We start from the raw sequence: 19789 nt of genomic DNA, 5'->3' as shown, positions 1-19789 counted from the left end.
TGGGTGTGGCAATAAATGGAGTCTAGGTGAGGGAGGAAGCAATCTGAAAAGAGCAGGGAAGGTGTGAGCATGGTTGTTAATGGTTAGAAAATATGAGAGGCGAAGAGGAAGGGGGTTGGGGCCCGTCATTGATACAAGCTAGACGAACCGTTTGTACTGTCACTCACCGAACCATAGCCTCCAACTTCTTCCTGTACTTGGGGTCAATCTTGTTGCGGTACTCTGGTCTCATCAACATGGCAGCGAAGCTAAAGGCAGAGTTCTTCAGCCCAGCGCGGTAACATTCGATCACCGTTGACGTCAGGATGGGTACAATATCTGCATGTATTCATAAGCATGTTTGGAATTAAAGTGTTTTTTTCCCCCTTTAATTTATACAGTTTTGAAATACATTTACACCTAGTGGATTTTTTCATTCTAATTCATTTTGGTGCAGGGACAGTCGTATGTGAAAACTATCGACTCACGCATGGGAAACTTGCTGATGTTGTTGCTGACACGGATGAGCATGCGTGCCCCCTTTAGATGGTCACCTCTCTTTACATGGATCTGCAGGAGGTGTGATTTCAAATTTTAACAATTGGCTTTCTGAGATGATTAAAATGGAAATTGTATATAAGTGTACTTATGATAGAATTACTGATGCTGCAAACATGTAGACAAAGTAGCATGAGATGTACAGAAATGAGGACATGTCTATACATGCTCAATAATTCAGGTAAGAAAATCAAAGAAAGTTGAATCTGTTCATCGGGAGGACACTGCTTGGTGTCCTCTCAATCATATTCTTCATATATTTTATAATTCCATTATAATTCTGTTATCCTCTTTCAATGTTGTATTCTGTAAATTGTGTAAACACAACATCCATTGCACGTTGTCTGTCTTGGGAGAGAGATCCCTGCTCTGTTGCTCTCCCTGAGGTTTCCTCCTATTTTTTCCTCCCTGTTAAAGGTTTTTTTTTTAGGGAGTTGTTCCTTATCTGATGCGATGGTCTAAGGACAGGATGTTGTGCTGCTGTAAAGCCCCCTGAGGCAAATTTGTGATATTGGGCTATACAAATAAAACTGACTTGACTTCATTTGATTGCCTTTCCCTGTTTGCCTAGCAAAAAGGCAAAGAAACAGCCAGACTTGAAGGCTAGCTTAATATTCTATACCATAATTCCAACGAAGACATCAAACTCATTGTTAATGAGGGTTTATAAACTACCTGATCACATTCATACGTGAAACAATTCCGCCAAACATATCACATGTATTTGGCAAGCATTAAAATAAAGCTATAATGGCTTAAATAATTTTCACTGAGACTAATAGTATTTCCCTGTGACATACCTGGTCAATACCAAGCCATTTCGACATATATTCAGAGTAAAATCAAATAATCTTAGGAGTGAGTGGAATAGTGAGCTAGTAATGCTGCCAGGACCTTGACCAGTAGGTAAGAGTGGAGGATCATCAGGTTAGTGGCCATCTCAGCAGGGATCTTGATCTTCTGATTCTGCAGCTCTGTGTACATGCTGAACAGCACATCATGGGCGTTACGGTAGTTCCCTATTAGTGCGTAAAACACACACACACACACACACAAAGATACATATGATTGATTATCTGAAACATTACGGGTGCCCGAGTTGTTGGGTAAAGTAGACAGTGTGTGTGTGTGTGTGTGTGTGTGTGTGTATACCTGCACACTGTTCCTCCCTAGCGATAATGATGGCTGCACGAGCAGCTTCTGGGTAGCGCTCCAGGGCCATATACATCCGGAAGAGATACTTGGCATCCTAGGAGCATGAAGTGGCAGGTAAGTCAGCCTCAGTTTAATTATCTGTCTGCCCCCCCCCCCCGTGTGTACAGAAAACATTCATCCTTATTGAATGAAAATAAGAGAAAAGTGGAACAAGATTTCTTGCTTCGACCACTGGATCAAGATAGGGCAGGACACACAAACAACACTAGACCGATAGGAAATATAATTAACAGAAATTCCCAAAATGACAGTAACAAGAAGCCATATAATTCTCCAACTTTCTTGACCTTCCAAAAAGTTAAGTGGTCAGGAAAGGTTCAGAAGTTCTAGTAAAGCATTTACCTTAGGCATACCATCACTCTCCCCCATCAGATATTCAATCAGCTGGTTGGTTAGAGTAATGTCCTTGGCTTGACCCACCTGGAACAAACACACATATAAGCACAGTCTGAACGCAACAGAATGCCCCAAAAGCATTTCCATATCTCCTGGGATATTCACAGATTTCATCCATTCAGACCCACGGCGCACTCTCACCGTCTCAATAGCCATCTCTACAGCCAGGTTGTCGTCTGTATTGGGACACTTAAGGAAGTGCTTGAGGGCCTGAGACAGAGAAGGTACATAAACTGACTGATAGGCAGAATGAATTTAAGATGAATGGACTGAATGCACCACTGGATGTAGAGCTAAACAAAATGTATAAATCAGTGAAGGACTGAGGGTTGAAATGCACAAATGAATGTAGATGTGAAAAGCTAAATATTCATACTCTGCTATACTGGCCGCATTTCAGGAAAAATTTGCCAGCCTTTAGGTGTTGCTTCTCCCCCTCAAAGTACAAAGCAATGCTCTGGTAGTCCTCCTGTGTCGCCTCAGTGCCTAACACACACAAACACACACTTTTGTAACATTACACGGTACTATAACATTAACGCAAGTGAAGTTCAACTTCCAACTTTCATATGATATTCATACAGACCGATGATTTCTGCGTAAACCTCCATCTGTCCGTGCTGCTGTGCCAGCTGGAAGGCTTCATTGTTGCACTGTGAGAGCACCAGGAATTGGATGGCTGAACCGTAGTCGTTCAGCCGCAGAAAGAACCTGGTGGCAGACAAGACAAATACGCATACAAGCACACGTGCACACAAAAATGTGAATTGAATACACGTTGCATGACAAAGTAAGCAAAAATGAATTTCCCACAATCAATACTCAGTTGTCATGGCATAAAGTCCATGGAACTTCATGGACATGGGATATTCTCATGTGTGTTAAGGAGTTGTGTGAGTGTGCATGTCCATATAAACTCATTTATCCGACCTGGCCACCATCTTAGCTCCATCGATGCTCTGAGTTTCTCTGACGATGCGAACAGCATCCTCTGGGTTGTTTAGGTGGTCCAGCAGAACCCTGATCACATTGTCCCAGTCCCTTGCACTCTCATAAGCCTGCGCTGCCTCCTTGTACCTGACAAACAAATGTACACGTCAATGCTTCAAATATAATCTGCCAGTGAGACAAATACTCACAAAGAGACAAATGCACACACAGAACCTACTTCCCATCCATCTCTTTGGCTTTGGCATACTGAAGATGAATCTTAGGAGAGGAGACATGCGGGAGCAGCTCTCCAACCTTTGCCCTGAATGAAGAGTTATATAAATTAACTGAGAGAGGAGAGGTGTACATGTGGGTCTGCTCTGTGTTCATGTTAGTGTGCCATCTCTCACCAGTTCTTGCTGCGGATGTAAACAGATGCAGCCTTGTCGTAATACTGGCCTTTCTCATACAGCTGAGCTGCCTCTGAGAATTGCTGCAGCACAAAATTGAGGTCAAACTCATATAGCACTGCTTTGAATTTGCATTCTAATATTTTGTCTGCAATTCTATTTTGGTCAGGACCACTCGCAGATTGGAAAAGATATTCTTTATCGCAATAATGGTGATAAGACTTTTAGGCTTTAGCAATGAGTAGATCTAATCATAATGTACAGACTTTCGGCAAAGGTGACTGTGGTTAATACATGGCTGAGGCAAACTAGGTCAGCAGGTAGCAAAAGACTCCTGACTGAATTCACTCAGCCCAGTCCAGAGACAGAAATCTTCAAATAATGTGGCCTTTCAACCTTCATGTTCTCCAGTATGGTGCCACATTCTTTCTTGAGGATTCTACTGGGGTGCTGGATGGCTTGGCTGGCTCCTCTCCTGATGTCCCCCATCCTGATGGACATCCTGGCAACGCCGGCTTGGCATGCCTCGTCATGCTCCTGGAACTGGAGAGCGAGAGAGAGAGAGAGAGAGAGGAGGGTGAGAAAAGGGAGAGATGGTAGAACACAAAGAGGAAGGAGTGAAGAAGGCAAGGGAAAGGGTGAGAAAAAAAATCTATATCTTTGCCGAAATCATTGAACAGTCAGTTACCAACATTTACTTTTCTTTCTGGTCATTTTGAACTTATTTTCACATTAGCACTGTTACAACCTAAAAGCAGCTATAGTAGACTTACTCTGTTGTCATGTGTCATCCCTTTCTCATAGTGTGACAGTGCATTCACATAGTCTCCACTGCAAAGAGAAATGTGGTTAGAAATGCTTCACAAATAGTGCCTGTAAATCATATTATCTTCATTGGTATATGTGTGTGTATGTGTGAAAGGTGGCTCTTTGGGTGTGCTTACATAAATTCCAAGTGGACAGCATATTCTTTGGAGATAAAGGGGATCTGGTTTTCTGCTAGTCTTTTGGCTAACATCAGAGCACTGTCCCAATGCAAGAGGTCTCTCCTCATCTGATACATACACACACACACAAAGTGTGCTGTCATTGGTCTGCTGATCAGATGATCAGTTAACATCTTCAGTTTGATCCTTGCCAGTCTCTTTTTAAAGTATTAGTGTTTGCTGTAAAGAATTGTACTTGAATTGTACATTCAAAGCACCTGTCTTTCTTAACAATAAGTAATGTTCAAATACTCTTGGCAAGGTTGTAGAACAGCACAAAGAACAAATGGGAACATTTGACCCTAGACTGTTACTGCCAGGGGTTGCGGTAACCAAAAATTTTCTGTCATTTACAGAATTTTTGAAGCACACGCCACCCATCATGGCATATTGGCTTTTTGAAAAAACTGGCTTTATTCCTATAAATTATGATGCGGATACACTGGAGTGGAGTGAATATCACACAGAGGAATCCATATTTACGATTCAAAGAAGGGATACAAGCAACCATTTTTGCTAAAGCATTATTGAAACGTAGCCTACGTAGCATTGGCATTTAAGCACAATAATCCACATACACTAATGCAACACAAAATATAATCGGCGAACATGAAAAAAATACAGCAGGTAAAAATAAACAACCACAGAATTTTTACACCCCTGTCTGCCACAGTGATGAATCAAGATTAATTATAGTACTACCCCTGATTACTGCCTGATGGTTCAACTTAGCAATACTCAAACTATATAAAAAGATGAAGACATGCTGCAAAGTTAAAAAAAGACAATTACAAAAGAAGGAATAAATAGATCTTCCCTTTCTCTAAGCATTCATACACACACATACACATTGAATTTAACTCTTCAAGCCTGAAGGCAACTGCTTAGTGTCTTTATGCATGTTCAATGCTCAATTGCATGTATGTGCCTACCTCCAGGGCAGCAATGGGGCAGCTTGAGGACAAATAAAGGTCCTGGGCCAGGTTGTAGTCATTCAGGAACATGGCCAAGTGGCCTGCTAGTAAATTCCTGTCCTCTATACCCTTGAGACAGAGAGAGTGAAAGAGAGTGAGAGTGCGCGTGTGGTGTGTGTGCATGCATGCGTGCGTGTGTGTGTGTGTGTGTGTGTGTGAGTGAGTGAGTGAGTGAGTGAGTGTGTGTGTGCGCGCGCGTGCGTGTGCTTTTACCTGGATTTCCTGGAGTGACATGACCATGCCTACATTGCCACTCATGCGGTACACTTGGATGGCCAACTCTAAATCCATGTGGACCAGACAGACTCGGCCCATCTCAGCCCAGTCTGCTGAACTGCCTGAAGACTTACACAGGTCCCAAGCCTCATGGAACCTGTGGAGGACAGCACAAAACACAAATCTTTATAGAACAATAGGTCCAGCCCAAACATTTTTCATATCTTACATATCTTCCATACATGGGATAAACAATAGCAAAGATATTTGATCTTTGTCTTTGGAGTGCAGGGCCCCTCAGCAAAATCAAATCCACACATAAAAAAACTTAACAGAATTTATTACTGAAGATCATTCTCAGATTTGTGGCCGAAATCATGTTTTGTGGTAAGAGAGATGCAACAAAAACGATGGAGTCAACCTTATGTTCCCTCAGCTCAGTTTGTTAGCTATCGAATAGGTTAGCTATCGGTTAAAGTTAGGTTAAAGTAAGCGTTGGATTAAGGTTAGGTTTAGGTAGAGGTTGAAGTTAAGTCAGGTTGAGGTAGGTTAGGTTAAGTTTAGGTAAGTTCAATGAAATAGGGCTGAGGGAACATAAGGCTCGAGGGAACATAGACATGCTCCCAAAACCACATCTAAGGCTAGTGTCACGTTCATACTATTCTACACACACATTATGTTTCATTTAGACTGATCTAACCGGATTGGCCCAAAACAAAAAGAAAAGTTTAACTATGACTAAACCTACTTTAAATTACTCCCATCCTCGAAGTCTAGTAAACAGGTAACCTTCACTATAACTGAAATACATATTAGCTGCAGTATGGCCTCTGACCTCTTGAGCGTTAGGGCCTGGGAGAGAGTTTTGCTGAATTCTTGGCATGTGTTGGACTGTGCACTAGAAGAGGGTTTAAGAAACGCGTGTGTGCTCAGTGCCACTTCACTGATTTTGCCACTCGGAGTCTGACATGTGAGATTCCCGTTGTACAACAGCAAGGGCTTGTGGGAGAAAGGCAGTGAAGTGCTACCCACCAACACCACCTTGGGACCTGGGGATAGAGACAGAAAGAAAAAGGGAGGGAGAAAGGTTTTAGCTATTTGCCTTAACTATGGCAATTTCTGCATCATTCTCATCACTTCTTTCATCTTCTTTCTCTCTCTGTATGAATGCTGTGTCGATGTCTGCTTCGCCTCTTGTGTGCATGTGAAGTCTATTCTGTCTGCAGGGCCCCACCGAGCAGGGTGGGGAATTTTAAGCAGGGCCCCACTGTGCAGGGTGGGGAGTTTTAAGACAGTTGTGGTCAAACCTCTACTTAAAAACTGCACCTCGATCCAGGGTCTCTTAATAACTATCAACCAGTCTCTAATCTTCCATTCTTTTCTAAAGTACAAGAGAGTTGTGTATCAACATTTTCTAACCCACTGCTTTTGTGGCATAGGGTCCTACCGGTGCTTAACTGCATCTGTGGGGTACTTTTTCTGCAACAAGGTTAATGAGATCAGAAACAAAATTAGTTCTTCAACTCCAGCTACTGCTGCTGATCCTGTCTTACCAAATTCTTACCAAATCTATATAATGAGTCACTGATAATCCCTGTTATTACAGCTTTTGAGACTCTCTCTTGATACTTTGACTAAGCTCATGTCAGCTTCAAGTACTTGCCTACTTGACCCTTTACCAGCAAAACTTTTTAAAGGCTCTGGCCTTTCCTGGGACCTACAATGCTAGACATTGTTAATTTATCACTTACTACTGGCACTGTTCCCAGCAGTTTTAAGACAGTTGTGTTCAAACCTCTACTTAAAAACCACACCTCGATCCAGGGTCTTTTAATAACTATCAACCAATCTCTAATCTTCCATTCTTTTCTAAAGTACAAGAGAGTTGCGAATCAACAATTTCTGACCCATATAGAAGAAAACTATCTATATGAACCTCTTTAATCGGCTTTCAAGGCCTGTCACTTCACTGAAATTGCTCTGACCAGAGTGGTGAACGATCTTCTACTAGCTATGGACTAATTCCATTTCTGTGCTTCTACTTCTGGACCTCAGTGCAGCCTTTGACACCACTGACCACGGTATACTATTAGACAGAATAAATTGTAATTTTGGTGTCTGGCTTAGCTCTCTCTTGGCTTAGGTCCTACTTATCTGGAAGAACACAGTGTGTCTGTTATAATAACATACGTCAAAATTCTCTGACATTAAATATGACCTACCTCAGGGCTCGGTTCTTGGTCCTCTACTTTTCTCTCTTTATACTTCCCCTCTTGGCCAAATTATATGCAGTCATGGAACAAATTTCCATTGCTATGAAGATGTAACTCAGTTGTATGTGCCTATAAGGGCTGATGATCATACTCAAAGGACTAATTTAAAGGCCTGCTTAGCTACTGTGAAAAACTGAATGTCTCTACATTTCCTGCTTTTAAATTTGGATAAAACAGATGCTGGTTGTTGGCCCTGCCAACAACCAACACAGACACCAATTGGATCAAGTAACAACAACTGACAACTCTGTGATTTCACAAAGTGTGGCAGCTGAAAGTCTTGGTGTTACATTTGATTCCAGCCTTTCCTTTGATAAGCACATTAAAACAATCACCAAGACTGCCTTTTTTCATTTACGTAACAGCTAAATTCGGTCTTTCCTGTCTATAGCAGATGCAGAGACTCCATTCATTCATTAATTATCCAAACTGCTTATCCTACTCAGGGTCACGGGGATGCTGGAGTCTATCCCAGCAGTCATTGGGCAGCAGAAGGGGAGACACCCTGGACAGGCCGCCAGTCGATCACAGGACAGACACACACACGCTCACATTTAGGAACAATTTAATATGGTAGATTCACCTGACCTACATGTCTTCGGACTGTGTTATATTATTCTATTTATTTGAGGGAACATTTATTTTGATTTACTTTTAAGTAAATGTTATCTTTTTATTAGTTGGTTGGGGTGGCACGGCGGGGCAGTGGTTAGCACGGTCGCCTCATAGCAAGAAGGTCCTCAGTTTGAGCCCCGGGATAGTCCAAACTTGGGGTTGGGGTCATCCTCTGTGTGGAGTTTGCATGTTCTCCCCGTGTCTGCGTGGATTTCCTCCGGGTGCTCCGGTTTCCTCCCATGCAGAGACTCTAATATATATATATATATATATATATCTTTCTTCCAGACTTGATTATTGTAATGTTCTGTTTTCAGATCTGCCACATAAAAGTCTTCAAACAGTTCAAAATGATGCAGCTAGAATCCTAACTAAAGTAGAAATTTTTACCATATTACACCAATTCTTGCCTCCCTTCATTGGCTTCCTATCCATGTTAGATCAGGCTTCAAGGTGCTTCTGCTGACTTATAAAATCCTAAATGGGCTTGCCTAGGGCTGTGCGATATGACAATATATATCGTGTGATGATAGAAAATGTCTATTGTTTCATATTAAGCTCTATTGTTTATTTCGTTGTGTCGCAAATCACACTCCTTAAAGCAACATTTTTTGTCCTTTGGATGACCCTTTCCGGTCTTTGCACAGCAAGGATGCAAGCAGGAAATTTGCATGAAGGCATTACAAACAAACATGGAGGACAGTGAACGTAACGCAGAACAGGGTCATTCTGAACAGGACTCCGACCAGCCAGGACAAAATGAGGAACTTGTACCTAAAAGAGGGGCTACTTCTATCGTATGGGCGTGGTTTGGGTATGAAGTCTGACATGGACCAGAAAACCATATTTTGCAAAATATGCCACACGCTGGTTCCCACAACATATTCAAATCAAACACCACTAGCCTCTTTTACCACCTACGCAAGAATCATGTCAAACAGTATGGAGAGAGTCTACAGATGAGAGCTGCAAAAGCACAGTTGCAGTTGTACAAAGGTTCTAAATAAAAGGAGAAAAATGATCAAATATGAGTAAGTACCTTTTATTTGTTGAGTATATAATTCAAAATGTAAAAAGAAATAGGCCTTTCCATGTGGTTATTTTATATAAACTATTTATTCATTGAATTTACAGAAAATGTGCTCTATTGTTATATGTATCGTTATCGTGATATGAATGACCTATATTGTGATATGAGATTTTGGTCATATCGCACAGCCCTAGGCTTGCCCCATCACACCTGTCTGATCTCCTTATTCTATTTTATTTTTTGGGATTTTCCCACCTTCTTCTCCCCAATTGCACTTAGCCAATTACCCCACTCTCCAACCCATCCCAGTCGCTGCGCCACCCCCTCTCCTGAGCCGGGAAGGGCTGCAGACTACCACATGCTTCCTCCGATACATGAGGAGTCGCCAGCCACTTCTTTTCACCTGATATGGAGGAGTTTCACCAGGAGGATGTAGCACATGGGAGGATCACGTTATTCCCCAGTTCCCCCTCCCCCCCGAACAGGCGCCCCGACCAACCAGAGGAGGCACTAGTCCAGCGACCAGGACACATACCCACATCCGGCTTCCCGCCTGCAGACACGGCCAATTGTGTCTGTAGGAATGCCCGGACCAAGCTGGAGGTAACACAGAGATTCGAACCAGCGATCCCCATATTGGTAGGCAACGGAATAGACCGCCATGCCACCCGGACGTCTGTCTGATCTCCTTCAACTGTACAGTTCATCTTTAGCTCTCCGCTCTCAAAATACAGGGCTCCCGTATGTACCCAAAGTTAAAAAGTCATCTGGGCATCCGGGTAGTGTTGCAGTCTATTCCATTGCCTACCAACACGGGGATCACAGGCTCGAATCCCTGGTTACCTCTGGCTTGGTCAGGTGTCCCTACAGACACAATTGGCCGTGTCTGCGGGTGGGAAGCCAGATGTGGGTATGTGTCCTGGTCGCTGGACTAGCGCCTCCTCTGGTCGGTCGGGGCGCCTGTTCGGGGGGAGGGGGAACTGAGGGGAATAACGTGATCCTCCCATGTGCTACATCCTCCTGGTGAAACTCCTCCGTATCAGGTGAAAAGAAGCGGCTGGCAACTCCACATGTATCGGAGGAAGCATGTGGTAGTCTGCAGCCCTCCCTGGATCGGTAGAGGGGTTGGAGCAGCGACCGGAATGGCTAGGAAGAGTGGGGTAATTGGACGGATACAATTGGGGAGAAAAAAGGGGAAAAATCCCCCCCCCAAAAAAAAGGCTGGCCAGTGGCAGGGCCTTTTCCTATTGGGCCCCGTTCTTCTGGAATAACTTGCCTGCTGCCACATACAGAGTCTGTTGAGTTCTTTAAATCCAAACTTAAAACTCATCTTTTTGCCTTTGCCTACAATTAGTTGCTTTTAAGTTGAGTGCCTCACAAACTGCAGGGTGGGTCGGTTTCTGTCTCAATGAATTTACCAAGCACTATTCTGCCGACGAGATTATAGAGTATAGATTATTGACTATTGCAAACTGTACTCTTCTCTCACATGTCTTTTCTCTCTCTCTCTGAGTAATGGCTTCTCCTTTCTCTTCTTCTGTGTATGTGAATGGTGTGATGTGTGTCTCCCCTTTGTGCATGTACAGTCTGTCCTCCTCCCAGGTCTCCATGGTGACAGTGGTCGCCACTTGGACACTGCTTGGCATCCCCCTCATCACATTTTCTTTTTATATAACCCATATAATTTTGTTATCCTGTGTCAATGTTATATCCCTCTCTCTCAGATGTGTGACTAATGTTTTTTTTTTTCCTGGTCTCTTCTCCCGCGTATGTGAATGGTGTGATGTGAGTCTCTCTTGTGTGCATGTGTAGTCTATCTTCCTGTCAGGTCTACATAGTGATAGTTGGTTGCGTGGCTTGGATCCTGGGCTGCTCTGGTGGCATTTGGACACTGCTTAGCATCCTCCTCATCATATTCTTCATATATCTTATAATTCCATTATAATTCTGTTATCCTCTTTCAATATTATATTCTGTAAATTGTGTAAACACAACATCCATTGTGCGTCTGTCCGCCTTGGGAGAGAGATCCCTCCTCTGTTGCTCTCCCTGAGGTTTCTTCCCATTTTTTCTCCCTGTTTTTTTTTAGGGAATTGTTCCTTATCCGATGCGAGGGTCCAAGGACAGGATGTTGTATTGCTATAAAGCTCATTGAGGCAAATTTGTAATTTGTGATAATGGGCTATACAAATAAAATTGACTTAACTTGACTTCCTGACATTGTCTTGGATGGTCACAGATTCACTAAATTTGCCTTGCACTCTCTTTACAATTTTATTACCCAGCACATTTAAATTTGATAAATTTTATGCATTAACTGTATGTATTCTACATTACCTTGCTTGAAGTAATCTATGATTTTACACTATAATTCTGTTATTTTTGTGTATTTTTTGCATCTGACACCTACTGCATGTCCATCCTGGACGAGGAGTCCCTCCTCTGTTGCTGTTCCTGAGGTTTGTCCCCCATTTTATTTTTCCTGATAAGGCTTTTCTTGTGAGTATTTCCTAATTCGAGTCTAGGGTCCAAGGATAGAGGGTGCTGTATGTCAAATACTGTCACATATTGTTTTATATTGTACCAATTGTAAAGCCCTTTGGGACTACCTTATGATTTTTGGTTATACAAATAAACATGACCTGACTTGAGTGAGAAAGAGAAAAACTGAGAGTTCAACAATATTTTGCTGAATCAAGTCCCCAAATGCATTGTACCAGAGGTAAACGAATACAATTTTACCTTTGGACGTTGTTCAATTCAGGCAGTCTTATAGATAACAAAATGATATAGTAGGGGGGCATCAAGGTGGCATGGCGGTTGACTCTGTTGCCTACCAACACAGGGATCCCTAGTACGAATCCCCATATTACCCCCGGCTTGGTTGGGCGTCCCTACAGACACAATTAGCCGTGCCTGCGGGTGGGAAACCGGATGTGGGTATGTGTCCTGGTTGCTGCACTAACGCCTCCTCTGGTCGGGGGAACTAGGGGGAATGGCGTCCCCATATACTAAATAAATAAGGGTTGTGCCAATTGTTCCAAGCAATAACTGGTGTGCCAAGTTCTCTCAATCGCTGGATTAGCAGGGGATATCTCATTTCATGTTAGTTCCAAACAGCATAAATTCGGTTGTCAACAGATTAACCTATTCCCTAACCTCCCCTGATACTGCACATTTGAAGAGGGATACAATAATAAAATATATAACAACATATCTATAATGGGGCCTCTGTGTGTGTGTGTGTGTGTGTGTGTGTGTGTGTGTGTGTGTGTGTGTGTGTGTGTGTGTATTTGTGTGTGTGCACGCTTACGCGTGCACAGTTATCTTCCTACCATATATGGTGTTCTTGTGCAGCACATAGGTGTAGACCTTGTCATCATCATAAGCTACAAACACTCCTCTGTCAGCAGGCCAGTTCTCCCAAAGCACTCCTTTGATGGTTGGAGGGAAATTGGGGAGTTCATAGCAAGAGTCTGTCGCCTGGATGGACAGACAGGCACAGACACATACAAACATAAACATGCTCACATATCAATTAAAATGATCCAAAATATGACCCAACTTCTCATGCAGTTCAGTCAAACATAGCATAACCTAGCCTGGCATAACATAACAACCATTAATATGCTAGATGTGTAGATTAATATTGTAGGTAATATGGTTAAATCAAAACATGAACATGTTTCAGAGTAACACGTCCATCCAATCTCCATTTACTGTCATTTATAAACTAGTGAAGTTAGTTTTCTCCAAAAAGGATATGGACCCTTTTAACATTTTGTATTTTAACATTTTACACACACCCCATGTGAGACTCACTCACTGTGATTTAAATCAGTAAGTGCAATAAGATTAACATGTTTACACAGCTGAATATATCAAATGGGTCAAGCATTATTTTTTCTTACACTGATACATTTTTCAATTGTTACCAAACTGAGATTAAAGAATTTATAAAATCTAAATTATAGTTAGACTATTGCCTTAATCACATGAAAATGTGACTATATGTGTGCATTTAAACAAAACCTGTAACACAAAAGAGCATCTGTAATGAGCTGTGTGTACAGACATTTCCTGGGGAGAGCAGGAAGCCTCCATTCTTGTCATCGATGAAGACGAGCCGTGTGCCGTTGGGGTCGGGTGAGATCTTCCTCACCCCAACCAAGTGGCTGTAGGTGTTCACTGTCTGCCAATCCTCCAGTGAGACACACACCACACTACCCAACTGAAAGAAAGATAGAGAATACACATGTGGGGAGTTATAATTTAGTTTCTTGGTTATTAATAAAAAGAGAACTCAAGTGGTGCTTTTGTTCAGTCTGCCAGCCAATCAGGTGTAGTCGTGTCTACCAAGCTGATAAGCCGGTTTGTATCTACACCACACTCTAACTCCTGCTCATTCTGCTTCAGCATGTGTGCATTGCTACTGCTTATGAGGTGAATCCGCCGTATTAAATTGCCCCTAGGTATGACTGTGTATGTGTGTGTATGTCGGCCCTGTGTGATGGCCTGGCGGCCTGTCCAGGGTGTGTGCCCGGCTGCCGCCCAATGACTGCTGGGATAGGCTCCAGCATCCCTGCGAGTCGCCCCTGAGAGCAGGATAAGCGGTTCGGATAATGGATGGATATTGCTTATGTATAGTATTTTTCTCTTACCACCTCCCCAGCATCAACCCGTGGGCTGTTTCTCATGGATTTTGTACTGCTTACTCCCTGATCACCTACTGGGGATCTAAGCTTTCCATGCATGTTGTATTTCAATAAAATCGTTTTATTTAGATCACAAGTTATCTGACCGAACTTATTATGTCAGAGCAAAAACTTGTTTATGTTCCCAAACGCTGATGGTACTCTCTCGGACCAAAATAAACTTTTTCAAAAACATAAGTAAGCTGATAATTTGTATGGTGTTTCCCTGTGAAACAATCCTAGATGTTCCTCCCTTTTATGTCTGCTGAGCAAAGTGAGAAGCCTTACGTCAGCGCCGTAGTAGAGGAAGTCAGCAGTGAGGGCATGGCAGAGAATCCGCTCTTTTCTGTCCTCGTCTGGAAACAGCTTCATCTGCCTCTTCTCCTCCTGACCTTCAACTTCAATCTGAAAAAAAAAAACAACACACACACACACACACACACACACACACACACACACACACACACACACACACATCAGGAAAGACACAAAATGAAACCATAATATTCAACTACGTGGCATGGAGAGCCATGTCTAGGTGTTTTTTTTTTTAAAGACAAAACTACACCAGAAGATTTCAATATCTACCCTCCCCCGTCTGGGTGTACGTAGCTCTTGGCTGGAAATAATACTTGCATACTCATTTCCTTCCATGGCACATGGTTGAATATCGCTTCTCTTCACAACGGTCCACTTGCAGGTATGAATTTAAAATTCAAAGGAATGAGGACGGACAGACATCTCACCATGTGTAGCTGCACTTTTCCTTCGAACAGAGCTGCCACATAGTCTGAGTTGAGGCACATGCTGACTATAGTTCCCAAGTACTCGACATCCTTCAGTCTGCTAAAACCTGAGTAACGCACACAAAAACCATTTCATATTTGCCAACGCATTCATCCGGACACATTACATTTGAAACATTACAAGTGGACAACTGTGCATAAACACTTGCATACAACACACCACAGTTAACACAAGACACACACCTGGCTCATGGTCTACCATGGCATAGAACCAAGCTCTGTTGTTCATTCCCACAGCTACATGGTACGTTCCCACAGCGATGAAAGCAGGCTCCACCTCCACCTGTATGGCCACAGCATTCTCCTACAAGTTTTCAAATTTCAAATAATTTATTTTACTTGTCATATGATACAGTTACACACAGTGCTGTCAGTGCAATGCCTGCTTGTGGATGCTCTCAATCAAATTCTAAGACAGAGAGGAAAATCACAGGACATACAGTAAGAGGGGTGAAAGTGTGTTCTCCCTTCTAAAGAATTCCAGTCTTTTTGACTCAATTGAAATGTTTTGCAGTTTACAGCCTTTTCATCATTTTAAGCACAGAGCTTCTGCTTAAAAAACTGGTGTTCAATGAATGTGTGTGCATGTGCGTGTGTGTGTGTGTATGTTCTCACCCCCTCCACCTGGTTGGAAACAGTGACCTCTAGTAAGGAAGTTAGGTAGGCCAGTCTAGTACCAAAGCTGTCCCCCAGGATGGGCAATCTGGTTAGGAAGACATGGAGGGTCCCTCTCTGGGTGGACACCGCCAATAGTTGACCATCATCTGTCCAGTTCAACTGATCCAGACCTGTATTAAAATAAACAGAGAAAATAGAGAAAGAGAGAGACGGAGAGAGAGAGAGAAAGAGAGAGAGAGAGAGAGAGAGAGAGAGAGAGAGAGAGAGAGAGAGAGAGAGAGAGAGAGAGAGAGAGAGAGAGAGACACTTAAAGGTGGAAAAGGACAGTTGGTAAAAACAGTAGAGCAGACTTCCGGTATGGCACAGAGCTGATCAGTCACATCTTTTTTAGCTTCGCTACAAGTTTGAAATAAATCCTGAAATAAGTTCACCCTTAAGCTGTAACCAACCTGGAAAGGCAGTAGGTATTATTTTCTGAAACCTACAATGCCGCCAAAGAAAAGTCACACCAAAAAGCCAGACTTAACGAGTGAAAGTTTAGAGTCTGAGGATGAAGGCACCATAGCTTCATGTACTAATGGTGGAAGAAGTACAGAGGTGACAAACATGAGCAGTGCTGTTAACTCTGAAGATATCCTCAAGGCCATCAAATATATGAATGCAGAATTCTCTATCAAATTCGAAAGGGTACTGTCTGCAGTGGACAACATAAAAAAAGGAAGCTAAGAAATGTGCTGGGTGATTCTCTCAGACTGAGGTACGCATCTCTGGAACCGAAATTAACATTGTAGCCCTGCAGGCATCGACCACCGCTCTTGAGGCTTGAGGAAAAGGTTAAATTGCTTACCTCTAAACTAGTCAATTTGGAGGGCTGCGACAGGAGTTCAAACTTGAGACTAGTACATCTCCTCGAAGATGCTGAGGGAAGCAATGCTTGCTCGTTCTTAGAGCGGTGGCTTCCTGAGGCTCTGGAGATGGAGCCACTCCGCTCTCCCTTGATTGTTGGGAGAGCTCATCGGATTTCTGGTCCAAGATCCTAACGCACCCCTGAGGGCTCTGATATTGAAGTTCTTAAACTATAAAGATAAGCTGCGCATGGTGAATGCAGCCAAGGCGAAAGGGAGAGTACTTTACAAGATTTGGCAAGTTACGTTCTTCCCAGATCTCCCCTTGGAAATCTACAAGCAGCAGAAATGCTTCGACAGTGTCAAGCAGCGGCTATGGGCTAAGGCTACCTGGTATGGATGGAACCATTTTCCCAGCATGCCTGAGGGTCTTCCACTGCGATCGTTCTTACATTTTTGAAACACCAGCTGAGGTGGCGCCTTTTCTTGAGAAGCTAAGCAGAGGCGTGGAAGCGCAGCAGCGCTGAAGAAGAGGCAATAGCAACATAAAGTTAAACTTTGGCCTATTTTTTGGACAGTAAATTCAAACTCTTGCTTTTGGTTTTCTCTAATCAGGGATCTACAGCTTGAAACATGCTGTCTTTATCCATTTCAATATATATTGTTATTTTTAATTGTGACTATTTCAACAAGGCCAGCTCATCTTTTATGTTTTTGTATTTGGTGATAACAGAGGTCTATTGGTATATTAGGATGATCCAGTGTACTCATATGGGGTAATGTCTTAGTTCAAGTGTCCCTAGTGAATTCGATGACTAGTATTAAGGTTAAATTTACATCCTGGAACTGTAGGGGATTAAATAAAATCATCAAATTAAAAAAATGTAATAAGTAGACTAAAACAACTTCAGTCGAAGATCCTATTTTGCAAGAATCACGTTTATTACCTGGCAACATACCTAAAATACGCAGGAGGTGGCCTGGGCAGGTCATTTGGGCCCCATTTAGTTCTCATGCAAGGGGAGTTATTATTCTTATTCATAAGTCCATTCCTTATTACATATCGCAAACATTTTGTGATCCCTCTGGCAGATATATTATTATACGGGGTACCTTGCTGTCCGAACAGTTGAATTTCATTCATGTGTATGGTCCCAACAAAGATGACTCTAAATTCTTCCAACAATTTGTTTTTAAACCTTTCCATACTTCCAGGTAATTACATTGTTGCAGGACACTTTAATTACACTTTAGATCCTGTTAAAGATCGCACCTCAGGTTCGGATAACTCCCACACTCAATCTAGGAGAACCATACAGCATTTTATAAGGATTTAAATTTAATAGGGATTTGGAGAGAAATGAAACCAGATGATGTGGAATACTCCTGTTATTCTAGCACTTACGGGACCTATTCCTGAATCGACTTTTTTTTTTTTATCTCAGCAGCATTATGCTCTAAAATTGAAGATTGCTTCTATGATAGCATTGTCATCTCTGACCATGCTCCAGCATCTCTTAATATATTCCGACAATAAATTAGTAGGTGACCCACCTAAATGGCGCTTTCAACTTAAATGGCTGCAAGATACAGGTTTTACTGAATACATTGGACAGCAAATTGACCTATATACTTTTCAATTAATACAAATCAGACTTCAGCTTGTACTGGATGGGAAGCCTTTAAAGCTTTCCTTAGGAGCCAAATTATAAGTTTCACCACCTCCAAGTCAAAAAATACTCGTCAAAAAATTAAAATTACTTGAAACTAAAATCAAAACTCTTAAGAGAGAAATTTTCCTCACTAATTCCAAAGGTGCACTCAAGGAGTTGCTCTTACTCAGGGCTCAATATAACAAAATTTCTGTGGATAGAGTGGCAGCAAGCTTATTGAGACTAAACCAATCATATTATGACCAGAGTGAAAAAGCTGGGAAGCTGTTGGCCTGGCGAATCAAAGAGCAGCAAGCAGAGAGACAAATTAACGCAATTCAGGATTCAGGGGGAGTTGTGATGGTAGACCCTTGGGAGATTAACAACATCTTTAAATCCTTTTATGAAAAATTATATGCATCAGAGTATCCTCCCGAAACTGATACCCAGGCTAGCTTTTTAGATAGCTTGGAGTTTCCCAGTTTTACAGAGGAATCTAAGGATATTCTTAATGCTGAGCTGACCGTGGAAGAAAATTCCAATACAATTAATAGTATGCAGGCGGGGAGGGCACCTGGCCAAGATGGGCTGCCAATTGACATCTACAAGAGATTAAGGATAAACTTTGCACTCCCTTCCTGGAGATTTTTTTGGAATCTTACGAAAATGGTCTCCTGTCCCCTTCTTTGAGAGGAGCCCTGATCACTCTGCTCCTGAAACCTGGAAAGCTGCATACCAAATGTGATTCCTATCGTGCTATTTCACTTTTAAACTCTGACACTAAGGTACTTAGTAAAGCACTTGTGAGGAGGTTGGGGAGTTTCCTCCCAAATGTTGTGGGTGGACACCAAAATGGCTTTATCCAAGGTTGTCAAGGATTTCATAGGAGTGCTAAATGTTCTACATGCCAGAAATGGGTTGTCAGACACTGCAATTGTGTCGTTGGACATGGAGAAGGCCTTCGACAGGGTTGAGTGGCCCTACCTCTTTAAAGCGTTAACTTGTTTTGGTTGTGGTGAGGGCTTTTGTATATGGATAAAGATACTACTATATTCAAATCCCACTGAAGAGATTCTTATTATTAATATGGTATCTAAACCTTTTGACATCTGCAGAAGTTCTCCGCAGGGCTGCCTTCTTTCTCCTCTCCTGTTTATCCTAGCTGTTAGGTCACACCCCAATATTTCAGATATCAGATTAGGCCAAATGGACCATCAAATTGCCCTTCTTGCAGATGATGTAATTTTGTTTCTTACAGACCTGTGTAAATCCATACCCGCACATCTGACCCTAATCAAAAATTTTGGAGTGTTTTTGGGATACAAAATAAATAATGCAAAATCTTCAATTATGATGCTAAGGGAGGAGGAAAGACGTAGACCTACACCTTTGACTTTTTTTTGTTGGATTTTTCCCCATTTTTCTCCCCAATTGTACCCGGCCAACTACCCCACTCTTCTGAGCCATCCGGGTCACTGCTCCACTCCCTCTGCTGATCTGGGGAGGGCTGCAGACTACCACGTCTCCTCCGATACATGTGGAGTCGCCAGTCGCTTCTTTTCACCTGACAGTGAGGAGTTCGCCAGGAGGAC

At 42.4% G+C, this 19789-nt stretch overlaps 1 protein-coding gene across 1 annotated transcript in view; it reads right to left on the bottom strand.

Annotated features, from left to right (window-relative positions):
• The window catches only part of wdr19 (WD repeat domain 19), a 43812-nt gene that overhangs the window by 1776 nt on the left and 22247 nt on the right, over positions 1–19789 (bottom strand). Inside the window, exons 11-33 of the mRNA XM_056279540.1 lie at positions 15698–15870; positions 15266–15386; positions 15023–15129; positions 14565–14681; positions 13658–13813; positions 12918–13065; positions 6500–6713; positions 5662–5821; positions 5407–5517; positions 4433–4542; positions 4262–4319; positions 3885–4031; positions 3489–3571; positions 3317–3400; positions 3079–3225; positions 2735–2859; positions 2525–2634; positions 2290–2358; positions 2095–2172; positions 1690–1786; positions 1432–1556; positions 468–549; positions 168–318 (exon numbers count right to left, since the gene is read on the bottom strand). Of these exons, the coding sequence (XP_056135515.1) occupies positions 168–318; positions 468–549; positions 1432–1556; positions 1690–1786; positions 2095–2172; positions 2290–2358; positions 2525–2634; positions 2735–2859; positions 3079–3225; positions 3317–3400; positions 3489–3571; positions 3885–4031; positions 4262–4319; positions 4433–4542; positions 5407–5517; positions 5662–5821; positions 6500–6713; positions 12918–13065; positions 13658–13813; positions 14565–14681; positions 15023–15129; positions 15266–15386; positions 15698–15870 (2773 nt within the window). The remainder of the gene's footprint in view (positions 1–167; positions 319–467; positions 550–1431; positions 1557–1689; positions 1787–2094; positions 2173–2289; positions 2359–2524; positions 2635–2734; positions 2860–3078; positions 3226–3316; positions 3401–3488; positions 3572–3884; positions 4032–4261; positions 4320–4432; positions 4543–5406; positions 5518–5661; positions 5822–6499; positions 6714–12917; positions 13066–13657; positions 13814–14564; positions 14682–15022; positions 15130–15265; positions 15387–15697; positions 15871–19789) is intronic.

This window comes from Lampris incognitus, chromosome 5 (genome assembly GCF_029633865.1).
Source record: "Lampris incognitus isolate fLamInc1 chromosome 5, fLamInc1.hap2, whole genome shotgun sequence".
Lineage (NCBI taxonomy): Eukaryota > Metazoa > Chordata > Actinopteri > Lampriformes > Lampridae > Lampris > Lampris incognitus.
Note: the sequence above shows the minus strand (reverse complement) of the source record. Positions and strands in the feature narration are given on the sequence as shown.